General features: G+C 38.1%; 1 protein-coding gene across 8 annotated transcripts in view; it reads right to left on the minus strand.

The window, feature by feature from the left end:
• Window positions 1–514: 514 nt before the first annotated feature.
• Window positions 515–12280, minus strand: part of slc38a4 (solute carrier family 38 member 4) — an 84719-nt gene continuing 72953 nt past the window's right edge. For all 8 annotated transcript variants that reach the window (XM_052030018.1, XM_052030017.1, XM_052030020.1 and 5 more), the window contains 3 exons: window positions 5636–5780; window positions 5455–5552; window positions 515–3463 (listed from right to left, as the gene is read on the minus strand). In XM_052030018.1, the coding sequence (XP_051885978.1) occupies window positions 3362–3463; window positions 5455–5552; window positions 5636–5780 (345 nt within the window). In that variant the 3' untranslated portion in view covers window positions 515–3361. The remainder of the gene's footprint in view (window positions 3464–5454; window positions 5553–5635; window positions 5781–12280) is intronic.

The raw sequence follows: 12280 nt of genomic DNA on the forward strand, positions 1-12280 counted from the left end.
CATGCAGAAGTTGGGATTGAACCTGGGTTCCTGAAGCTGAAAGGCTGCAGCTCCAACTGCTGTGGCATTAACCTATGCAGATAATTTCTCCGGACTACAAGTGCACCTTCTTTGCAGGAAGCTTTCTCCAGTATGACTGCAAAACAACTTGAGCCTCTTCTGTATTTGATCAATTTATCAGCTCCCATCCAATGCCATTGTAATTGTCTAGGTTTCCCTGGTGAGTTCTGTGGAGATTGGGAACCCAGTGTTAACACCCCTCTTAATATGCTGAAAACAGCTCGTCTTGTAGGTCTTCCTGATGAGCTTCTGGATAAGGATGGACAGTGGGCTGGCTCGGAGTTTCTGATGCACCACCTCATCATTGGGTGTTAAAGCTCTTCCCACCCTACCTGCATTTGCTTAACCCAATGTCAAGGCAAATGAATACTTTGTCAAGGTCTGTTTTAATTCATTTCCAGTTTATTATCCTCTGCTTTGAAAGACAGCTGGTAAAAAGAGGAAAAAAAGTGTCTTCATTTAGCATTATACAACTTTATTTAACATTATACATTTCCTCACAACAGTTTGATACAAAGGAGCCCATTGTTCCAAAAATGGTCAAATCAGAAAAGGTTTTCACCATCTTTGTAAGTAAACAAAATGCAATTTGAATCCTGCTACGGCAGTTTCAGCCGCCTATACATAAACACGTGCCATTTTACAAATACTGTGAATAATTCATATCACAAAACAAAACTAATTTGAAGGTACACTGGTAAGGCATTTGAGATCATAGATATTAAGGTACACCTTTATTGAAAAGGACAGATGTTGAATTAAGTAAAAATTACACTTGTGAAATCATTACTCACAATAAAAAAGGCTACATGTCATTCTGTGGCTAATTTACTAATCCTGAACTGAAGAAAATGCTTGAAAGAACTTCAGAGTAACCTGCTCATCAGGCTTATAGAAGTGTTTATCAAAATACTCCTGGCCCTTGAAGTTATGGACATTCCACTACTCTGGTACTTACTGCAATTATATATATATTATGGCAAAGTGTCTGATGTTACCAGGGCTCATCAAAGGCAAATACAGAACATTCATAACTTAGTTGATACATAACTTAGAACCACCACAACTTAAATACTGCCCTCAGGTGTCCAATATCTCACAGTAAGGGTTAAAGAATCCATTTGAGTTAAAAGCTTACCTATGCTTATTGAGAAAAGCAGTTTGGCTGTAAGACAAATCCACATATATCCAAGTATTGTAGACAAGGAGGTCTATAGGCACCTCTTTGCCTTAGAGATATTACTTTTTCTCCCTTTCCAGTCTTTCTGCTTGTGGAGTTTTCATCCTTGGTACCAATCAAGGCCATATGGAAATCATCCAAAACCAACCCACCAAAGGTTTGTACAATAGAAACCTCTCACAACATAGTGGTTAAATGTTGGGTTTCACCAAAACTTACACAAACTCACTGTGGACATTCCTATTTACAACAAATAAAATACTCAAGTAAAATCACCACTTCAGCATTCAAAGCATGTACACGTGGATACACCACTTCAGTGGAAATATTTACTTATCACACACACTTGGATCCACAACATATTAATAAATAAAATCCACTTTGACTAGTTAAATAAACTCCACTGGGATTTCTTCTCCACTGTAACATCACAGATCCTGACATCATGATACAAAGTTTCTTGTAAAGTAATGCAGAAACACGGCATATGAATAGTGAGAAGAAAATAAAAGTATTTCGAAGTTCTGTGTTTCAAAAGAAGCAAAGATCTGTTTGGCATCAACATTTCAGAATATTATCAGCAAATGAGGAAAGTATGAATTTATTTTGTTACATTAATTTAAACATTGTTAAAACAAGATCAATAAACACACAAACCAGAGTTATGTACAACTAACTGAAGACTTGGATTGAAATGTTAGTCATAGTTAAGATGGGCTATAACTCAACAAGTAAAACAACTATGTTGGAAAACTGAGCAAAGACTAGTTTAAAAATAAATTTGAATTATTCATCTCTCTAGAATCTTTTTTAAAAATAACTAAACAGCAAAAAGTACTATACATTTTAACCCCAAATATTATCATCACATTAAAAAGTGTTATTTATGTACATTGCTGAAATTATTGTTGGTTGCAGCAGAACACCCTTGACACCTAGTGCTGGCTTAACGAAACGTAGTTTATTACTAGAACATTTTGCCCTTCCTATGTGTTTGGAAGACAATGCTATCGATAAAACCCACACTTGTTCTGTGACATTTAACTAAGTACTTGCAAAGCACCATTCAGAAGAGATATTTTATTTAGTAATAAAAAGATAAATATTTACAAATGCACCATTGCCACAGAAGGGAGCTGAAGCTTAACTACCTAAATGGATTATGTGAAATGGATAAGTTTCAGGCTGAGCTTTGACTTTGCTTAGAAAAGTAACAAGTTTTGTCGTCATTATACCAATGTTCTGGTTATATTAAGGATGCATTGCCAGTCTCTGTATATCATAGCAGGTTAAAGTTCAGAATGAAATAAGGTTATTTTCCAAACTAGGTAACGCGAGTTGTAGAATTCCATCCACAATTTTAATGATCCTTTCATTTGGAATAAGTGCACCTGGTTAGCCTAACCAGAGCCAGTGGCGCAGAACTGGGGAAGGAGGGAGAGCTTGTCAGGTTAACAGTAACAGGATACAGGATCTGGACCTTGATTACTGACACAGAAAACATTTATAGTGATACTTTATTTCCAAGTGTAATCTTTTAACTGAAAAGGAGTTGGTGGGATTCCTGGGGGCAAGTGAGTGTGGCATTCTTCTTATTGGCTCAGTAGATTACACAAGCCAAGTACACTTCCTGTACTTTAAAAGACAGAAGCAAATTCAGCAGTCAGCTCCCTATCCTGTAAATTTAAAAATGCATACATGCTTTACTATTTAAAAACTATATACATGCTGTCATAATGTCAGAGATAACAGGTTTTCTGTATTCTAGTAGCCAACACACATTACCATGTCAATTACAAAAAGCAGTTTAGTGTACATTATACTTGTGGTGTTGCTCTGTATCCATTCACAGTAAGCGTTACCTATCCCACATCAGTTTCTGTCCCCCACCCCCCTGCAATCTAAAGTTAATTTAAGCAGAACTAACACAATCCCTTGTAAGGACAAACTTCCTTTTATCTACAGCTGGCATCTAGCCTTCACGTGAGGTACGCTCAAGTCTCTGGAATCTTGCTGTGTGAAACAAAATAAGGAATGGCATCCACTCTCACTGTCTCTGTATCCAGGCTTAGTCAGAGGATGCAAAACTGATGGCTGCATTTAGCAACACCTAATAGCAGGTTAATGGCCACCTGATCCCGGGGGGTTGTGAATCCAATCAATGACAATCAGGGTCAAGCTTCCAATCATAAAAATGATGCCAATTACAAGAAAAATTGCAGCCTAGAAAACAAGACAAAATAATTAACATTCATAATTCCTCTGAAAAAAGTTTTTTCTTCCCTAAAGACACAAATAGTAATTGTACATTTTAACATAGAATTAGAAAATACTATAAAGTACATAAGTTAATTACGTAAATCCAGCACATCACAGAAACTAGCCTCCCCTCCATGGATTCTGTCTATACTTCTCACAGCCTTGGCGAAGCAGCCAGCATAATCAAAGACCCCACTCACCTGGGTCATTCTCTCTTCTCATCAGGCAGAAGACACAGGAGCCTGAGGGCACATACCACCAGGCTTAAGGACAGCTTCTATCCCACGGTGATAAGACAATTGAATGGGTTCCCTTATATGATGGGATGGACTCTCGACCTCACAATCTACCTTGTTTGACCTTGCACCTTATTGCCTACCTGCAATGCACTTCCCTGTAGCTGTGACACTTTACTCTCTATTCTGTTATTGCTTTTACCCTGTACTACCTCAATGCACTGTGTAATGAATTGACCTGTACAATCGGTATGCAAGACAAGTTTTTCACTGTACCTCAGTACAAGTGACAATACCAATACCAATAAGTAGTTAAATTATTGGTCCAAGTCTTGGAATTACTTCAAGGGTTGTGGAACCTCTGTGGTATAATGGTGTTATTACTTAGCAGTGCACTGTCAGGGGTCAAAGGATAGTGCTGATTTCAGATCATGCTAGACGCAATGAACTGGTTGGAATTTGAAGCAACACCCAGTATGTAGGGACTCTGCTCCTTTTGCTCTTAACCTCTTGCCAACATCTGATATGAGCAGAGAGATTCTTTCCCCACTTCCCCCAACTGCAACACCGGCAATCCATGACCATGGCAGCAGAGGCAGGCAAAATGCATCACCACCAAAAATGCTGATGGTTTGGCTCCTTTGTCCCCAATGGAAAGTGTATCAGGATGATGTGGATACAAGTTACTTGCTAGTGTTACATACCTATGAAGACAGGATTATCATTGACTTACAGCTGACCATCAATTACAAAATAATATCCTAAACTCCCATCTATCAATTCCAGAATGAAAATTATTGCTACCTAACAAAATTCACATCTGGGTTGGACTTAAGGACACAGTCCAAAAATAAATTAGAACTAGGTCTTTCAGGATTAAACAATTCCACTTACCCAATGCCTAGAAATTGGATGTCACTCATTTTTGGTACACTGAATATGGTGTAGCGGTTAGCGTAACGCTATTACAGTGCCAGCAACCCGGGTTCAATTCTGGCTACTGTCTGCGAGAAGTTTGTATATTCTCCCTGTATCTGTGAGGGTTTCCTCCCACATTCCAAAGGCATATGGGTTAGGAAGTTGTAGGCATGCTAATGTTGGTGCCGGAAGTGTGGTGACACTTGTGGGCTGCCCCCCAGAACACTCTATGCAAAACATGCATTTCACTGTGTGTTTCGATGTACATGTGACTAATATCTCATCTTGTTTTACTCCAATACTGAATTGGGAGACTTGCTAAAAATTGGTGAAAATTAGTTAAAAATAACTCAGAGGGGTTCCTGTGTTAAAATGGAATTCAGTAGATACTACCCAGAGATATGATAGTTGCTGCATCATTGCCACTATGGTCCCTGGGAACCTTAAAGGAGCATCTCCATGGCTGCTGCAGGAGTTAGTCAAAAGGTTGCCAGAGAGAGAAGGGAAAATGCAGGTGAGGAAGATGTGTCCACACTGTATCTCACCGCATCCTCTTCTCTATCCTCCTTGATCCTGCCAATGCAGCCAATCCCATCCACTGTGGCTCAAGCCATCGAGAGGCAAGATTAGGTAGAAATCACAGCAGAGATCTTTGCAATGACAAGCTGCTGCAGGCCAATAGACAAAGAGAAATTATCTCCAGCTCTAGTGGGGCACAGATCAGTCAAGCAGGTCCAATCAGTCAGCAAAATCAATCCATGTGGTGGTTGCTATATTTTAAACACAACGTCACTTACTTACCCCAATCTTTTGCATGGATCTCATCGATTCTTTCTTTACAAGTCTGATATAACAGGCTGAGGGGAGAATGAAGATAAGCATCGTAGCTGCAGATGCCCCTGCAATACAATCAAGATCACGATATGAGTGTCTGCCTGCCTAGTCTTAAAACACATAGCATCAGTTTTACCCAAGAGCTTACCAATGAAGCCAAAAATATCTCTAATGCTTGGAACGAATATCACTAGAAGGTTGTTTAAAACCAACAGGATCCCTGCAATTCCAATATGTCGTATCCAGTTGAATGACCTTCTTGGAAATATCAGTTCCTGGATCGATGCTCGAATCTAAGGGAGGTGAAGTAATGATTAGAAAATGTTTCTAAAGTTTTGCAACTAATTTTATATTGTCTGCAATACCTAAACATAAAATTGCATGAAAAACATTCTGAATCACATGTCAAAGCCATGTGATGCATAATTTCCTGATCTTAATTATTCTTAACATTGTCAAGAAGAAAGGTTTTGCTGAAATGGTGGAAAGTTGACCGGCCATTTCCCATCTGCTGTGGGCCATTAGAATTTGATAATGAAAGACCCACTGTAATCTCAAATCACAGTTGGCTCCTCTCATAAAAGGATCATATCAGTGAAAGAGTGAAGAAAAATATTGTTTGAGGTAGACACAATCTGAAATAATAAAATATACACAAATATGAAGTAATTTATTCAGGAACTGTTCAAAATTGACAATGGGGGCAGAATTTTCAATCCTTGATCACTTGACAGATTTATTATCTGTAAATCATGACCAAATTTCAGAATTGGAGTACAATGCACAACCACTACCATATTACTCACGTCAGGTTGGGGGCCGAGGAGGACTTTTCTAGCCTTGGTGTTAAGCCTCCATTTATAAGAAACACTGAAGGTATCATTTGTTACTGAGCATCCTGATCCCTGAAATTTTGAAGGGACTCTCACTGGAGCTACTACAGGAAAATGTCTGAGATATTTCAACATCTGTTTATGTTGATGATGGTAAAATGCTTCTATTGTTCAGTGGTTTTAATGGATTAGAATGGGATACAGAGAGAGGGTTTACAGAATGTGCACCAGTAACTTTATGAAAATGGAGTAAAGCTTGCATGTGACATATTTCTTTTTTATGCAGATAAAATGGTATAAATTTGCTTATTGGGTGCAGTACATAAATTACACAGGAGTACTTTCATAGTACAAACTAGGAGTAACAAGGTGAAGTCTTGAAAAGTGGATCAATTATAATGACTACACAGGAATGCAATGCACAACGGCCTAAGCACAACCATAAATGAGATGTATAGGAAAATATTTCAAAGCAGACTGGCAAAATTAATTGTCTGTCAAATGTGCCATTGATTAATGAAACCATTTTCCATTTGGCAATGAAGGTTCAACTGCTAAAGAGCTTTCTCTGTGTAAACTTGCCATCTTAGAAAAATGGTTTAAAGATGTGTATCATACAAGAAGAGTTTGTTTTTTGTTTAAAAATATTGCTTCAATCCAAATTATTAATGCAATGAGTGGAAGGTCATGACCTAAAACATTAATTGTTTTTCCACAGATGCTGCCTGACCTGCTAAGTATTTCCAGCATTTTGTGATTTTATCTTACATTTCCAGAATCTGCAGTTTTTGCTTTTGTCTAAATATTAAGGCAATGACTTGTTGTATTTTCCAGTTCTAGCAATTCTAATGTAATTGCTAAATCAGCTACTTTAAACCTAGATGAGGCAGTACTCCTCCGTTACTTTGGATTAAGTTCCAATGCAATGGAAATTCGTCCAGATGCTTTAAACAGTTATAAGCTAATATGCCGTTATTATAACTTCAGCTAAATTGTATACATCTATAAACCAAAAAAGTTTCATGTTTAAATACAAGTTAGAAAAATGGTAAACATTTAAAAATTAAGGGAGTAACCTTCAGAACACCCTCCATGGCATCACTCCAAGACATCTATAGCCTTGCATACTAATGGTACTTGTATACTTGAAAAGGTTATACCTTTAATGACTGTCTGTAATTTCTAGATCTCCCTCTTTAAATCTCAGCAGTTTAAGATCTATTTTCTCTAACTCCACAAATGCCAAAAATAACCTGTATCTAAATGGGATATTTAATGAATTAATAGGGTGCCAAGATGCTTAACAGGGACACCATCAGACAAGCATGATACTGGGCTCCAGAAGAATAGGCTTAAACATATATCTTAATGTGAGGTAAGCAAGGAAGAGAGAAAGAAAGTCCTGGGCCTTTGCAGCTGAACACTCGGCCACCAATGCTGCAACAATTAATATTGTGAGACAGGCAAAAGATCTGAATTGCAGAAGAATCCAAGTAAGAAGGCAAGGAGAGGTGAGGCCAAGAGAGATTGGAAAATAAGGATGAAAGTTTTAAAATTGACCTGCTGCTTAACTATGAACCAGTGTAGGCTGCCAGGGATGATGGCTGAATGACACTGCTAACTAGGACATGGGTCGCTGAGATTAATATGGCTTCAGGTTCATGCAGAGGAGAATGAAGGAATTTGGCCACAGAACATTCAAGTGCAGAGTCCCACCAGATCATACTTAGGCAACCGTGCCTTTACTCCATTTCTCTTAACTCATTCACTGTTGATTCATCCTTTCTTAGACAATTAGTTCAAAATTGTTTTGTTATATGCATAAATTAGTTGCTGAAATGTTAGTTTTACTTGAACAGTCCTTGCCTAATGATGCCTGTACAGTATTCTTAATCAAATACAAGTGGATGTATCTTTGGTATCGATTCCAGAATCTCTCATATCGGAGAACTAGTTCACACACTGTCTGTATTGTAAATAATAGAGAAGAACCAATATGGGAGGGGCGATTCCCCGGCTTCTAGCAACGTGAGGTCATCTAGCAATCTAACAACCAATTACATTGAAGAATTCCCATGTAGAAAAGCCAGAAAAGAAAATCTTTATTTCATGATCTATAAAGTGTCTAAAGATTGGAACATACACACCTGATTAAAGTGGAAGCTGAAACATCATAAACCTTTTAAAATATAATCATTCTAAATTCCATTATATTTTGAAATGTAAAATATCTTTCAGACTTAGGTTGTTAAGTGGTAATTATGGCTTAAGCAGATCATTTATATCTTCACTTCATAATATGCAGGAAAGCTTAGCATTTTCACAGTACCTTAATATGCAGGAAAGCTTAGCATTTTCACAGTACCTTAATGTGAGAATAATTTTAACTATCTGAAATTATCACCATATTGGTTTATTCCCCCTCGATCACAGTGAAAATGCTGTCAGGCTGCACAGAGTTACTGGCAGTAACTCCGGGATTTCAGCATTAAATTGAGTCTGTAGAGAAACCTTGAAGTTGCTCAGAGTTTTACTGCAGAATGATGGCGAATGTTGACAGTTTCACTGCAAAATTCAGACCATTGTAATTTCTGAAACTGTGCAATGCTTTAAGAAATATTATATACAGTCACAAGCTTTAGAATGCAAGGAATGGTGATAAGCCATTTATAGCAGAAGTCATTCTAGAGGTAATCTTTGGTTCTGTATTAAAGGATAGCAGAGCAAGCAATAGAGTACTATCTGTTTTTTGCAATGCAGCAGTCTGTCAGTTTAGTCACCAGGCTGAGGATTGGGCACGCCCAATGAATGATCAGCAGCACTCCAAATTAGAGAATGATAAGTAAAATGCATGCACAATTTTTCTTTCATCAAATCATCCATATTTAATGGAACAAACTACACTTTTTAAAAGATTTTAGTGGAAGTGCAGATTGCCAGCTTCAAACATTTGCAGGTCAGTGGACATAGACTGAGTTAAGAAAGCTTTATTTTGTATCAAACTATCATCTTGTTCAGTTCCAACCTCAAAATAAAAATCTTTTTCCTTCATTACTTATCTCTGACCCAACTGAGTTAGATGATTTGATACCAAATTGGGAGTTCTCTTGTTGATTCTTCCATATTAGAAACTGAATTAAGATCAGCTAGATTCATTTCATCTAGGTCTTTAGAGATGAACCAACCTCCTTAGCTACAGGATAAAAAAACAAAATGCATTTGAAACAGTAATTTGCTGATCAGTCCTCTTATCAGATTGATTTCTTCGGACATCTTAGGTGCAACCTCTTCCAACATCTCTCATTTCACTTACATGGAATAAACCAAAGTAGAAATCTATCCAGAAGTAGTTTGGAAAAATCTCAGCTTGAAATACTTAGCAGGACAGGCAGCAGCAGTGTAGAGCAAGACAGTAAATATTTCCAGTCAATTATTTTTCCTCAGATGAAAGGTCACTGATATGAGATATTAACTCTCCACGGGTATCACCTGACCTGCTGAGCACTTCCAGCATTCTGTTCTTATTTTTCAATCTCTCCAAGATTTGCCTTTGGAAAAATCCGAATTCTGTTCTAACCCAGTCCAGATTAGACATGTAGGAGACTACAGAGCAGGTCTTGAGTACCTGACCCATGTCTGATGGTATCTGAGCCAAACCCAGATTCGGGTTGGATCAAGTACCAGAAAAAAAAACCTCAGTCCTCAAGCTTGTGCTGGGTTCAGATTGGATTTAAGTTTATGCTTGAACAGAACTTTTAATACTTTGTCCCAGTCCTGGGGCCTTAAACAAACCATAAATAGTGGACAAACTCCACATCTATTGCAGATAAAGTTATGGGGGTACAGTATATTATAAACAATTGTAGAAAACTGCACATTAAAGAGCAAGTGCCTCTTGCTATAAATTTGCTAAATGTTGGGAAAATTCTGTAACCAAAATAAGGTAAGGAATGGAGACAGAAGAGACTGCAGATGCTGGAATCTGGAGCAAGAAGCACCTGTGAAGGCAAAGGTATGGTCAACATTTTGGGTCGAGGCCCTGCATCAGTTGCAGGGTTTTAACCCAAAATGTCGACTATCCCATTGCCTCCACATGTGCTGCTTGACCCACTAAGTTCTACTGGCAGTTTGCTTTTTGGAACAAGGAATTACCAGACAAAATAAGTATCTGAAACAATAGCCAAAATTGCATTCATGTGTTCTGAAGCTATCCTTTAACGATTAGGGCACTTGGTTCCACCTTCTTTCTAATGAAAGACAATTTTGTGATAGAACCATAAACGTTCCGAGATACATTAAACTCACCCCACACTTTGTCTTAAGTGCCTCGATTGGAAGAGCCGCCTCTCACTAATAAAATGATCAGATCCTAAAGCAAAAAGAACTACAGAAATATCTTTGCAAATAATGTGACAATTGAGACCAAAAGTGTTTTCTTGTAGCAATTAAACTCTGCATGACAAAACCATTCTGCTCTCATCCAGAATAGTCAACGTTGTATGTTATGTTTGTGCTGGACTGCTTTCATTTTTAAAATCTTAATATATGCCCATAAAAAGACACTACTCAGAAACTGGCCTTTCCCTACTTCAAATTAATTCAAAGCAGGTTGATTTTGTTCATGCAACGTCGAATAATTAAAGACATCAATCTAATGTTAATTTGCTTCAGTAAAGGTCATTCAAGAACTAAGATGAGAAAGTTCCTCCAGACGTCTTTTCTATTAGGCTGAACATGTTTATTTCCAGGATTATAAATGAATTCGACAAGCAAATTAAAACAAATTGTCAATGAATGTTAATAAATCAGAAAACAACTCTAATTCAAGAGAAAGATAACAGTGAGGAATTGATTTTTTTGTTTGAGTAACATGTATTAGCTTTGTATCTCGGGGATTTCTTTTTATTAGAGTCTGGCATGTGTTGAAGACAATCCATGAACTCTCCTGATGACGTGCATTTTACAGACCTCCAAGTAGTAATAGTTTATGAGGTATAGTAGTATAGAGAATGACCTCATTTTCTTTCAGTGTATTGAATGCACTTTCTGGTGAACTCACATATATAATTTTTCCCTGAACTATAGTTCCTGCAATCAAAGACTTTAATCATCTCAACAAACCTAAATTTACGATTTCAAACTATTATTAATCCATATTCATGTTGCTACATTTAACCTTCTCCACAAGAATAGCAACATCCATTCCAAGGTAGACCATCAGTTGTAATATAGTCTTGCTCCCAAAGACTCAAGAAACTGGGCACTGAATGGTTCCAGAATCCAGCATGTGCCACCTAGTGTTCCATTAGGTGGTAGGACCAGGGTGTTTAAGGTCACAAGCCTGATTGGTCCTGTGGTAGTGGATGACTGGGGACAGAACAACAGAAGCTAGAAGGTCAAAAGGTGAGAGTATAAACAGGAGAATGGTGGACACATCTGGAGAACAGCATTTGGGTGGTTGGAGGATGGGGTTGTCAGGAAAGTAGCGCTTTCACTGGGAGTGATAACAGGATCATATGAAGATTTTAAAAAAAAGCCTCTCATGGCTGCTCCACCATTCAATAAAATCATAGCTGATCATTTAATGCAGTGTTACCTTCCTGTACTGACCCTCACTTCCCTTAACATCCGAAAGTACATCAACCTCTGTCTCATCAACTAAACATTCATAGCCCTTAGAATTCCAAAGATTCAATAATGTCTGGATGAAGACATCTCATCTCAGTCCCGAATGGTTGGGAGCATATCAGGGAGTCGGGATGGGCAGGTTGGAGACGGGGGGAGATTTGGGTGTTGCAGGTTGATGCAGTATCAAGGGAGAGGGTCTCCCAAAGATGAAGCTAAGTCACTTAACTGGCAAGCTTCCCACTACGCCACGACTGTGAAAAAACAGGTTGTTCTGGAAGTGCCCAGGATTCTTGGCAATGCTCCAAAAGAAGTGTTGCACTGGCAGTGATGTC

The sequence above is a fragment of the Pristis pectinata genome, chromosome 15, assembly GCF_009764475.1.
Source record: "Pristis pectinata isolate sPriPec2 chromosome 15, sPriPec2.1.pri, whole genome shotgun sequence".
Lineage (NCBI taxonomy): Eukaryota > Metazoa > Chordata > Chondrichthyes > Rhinopristiformes > Pristidae > Pristis > Pristis pectinata.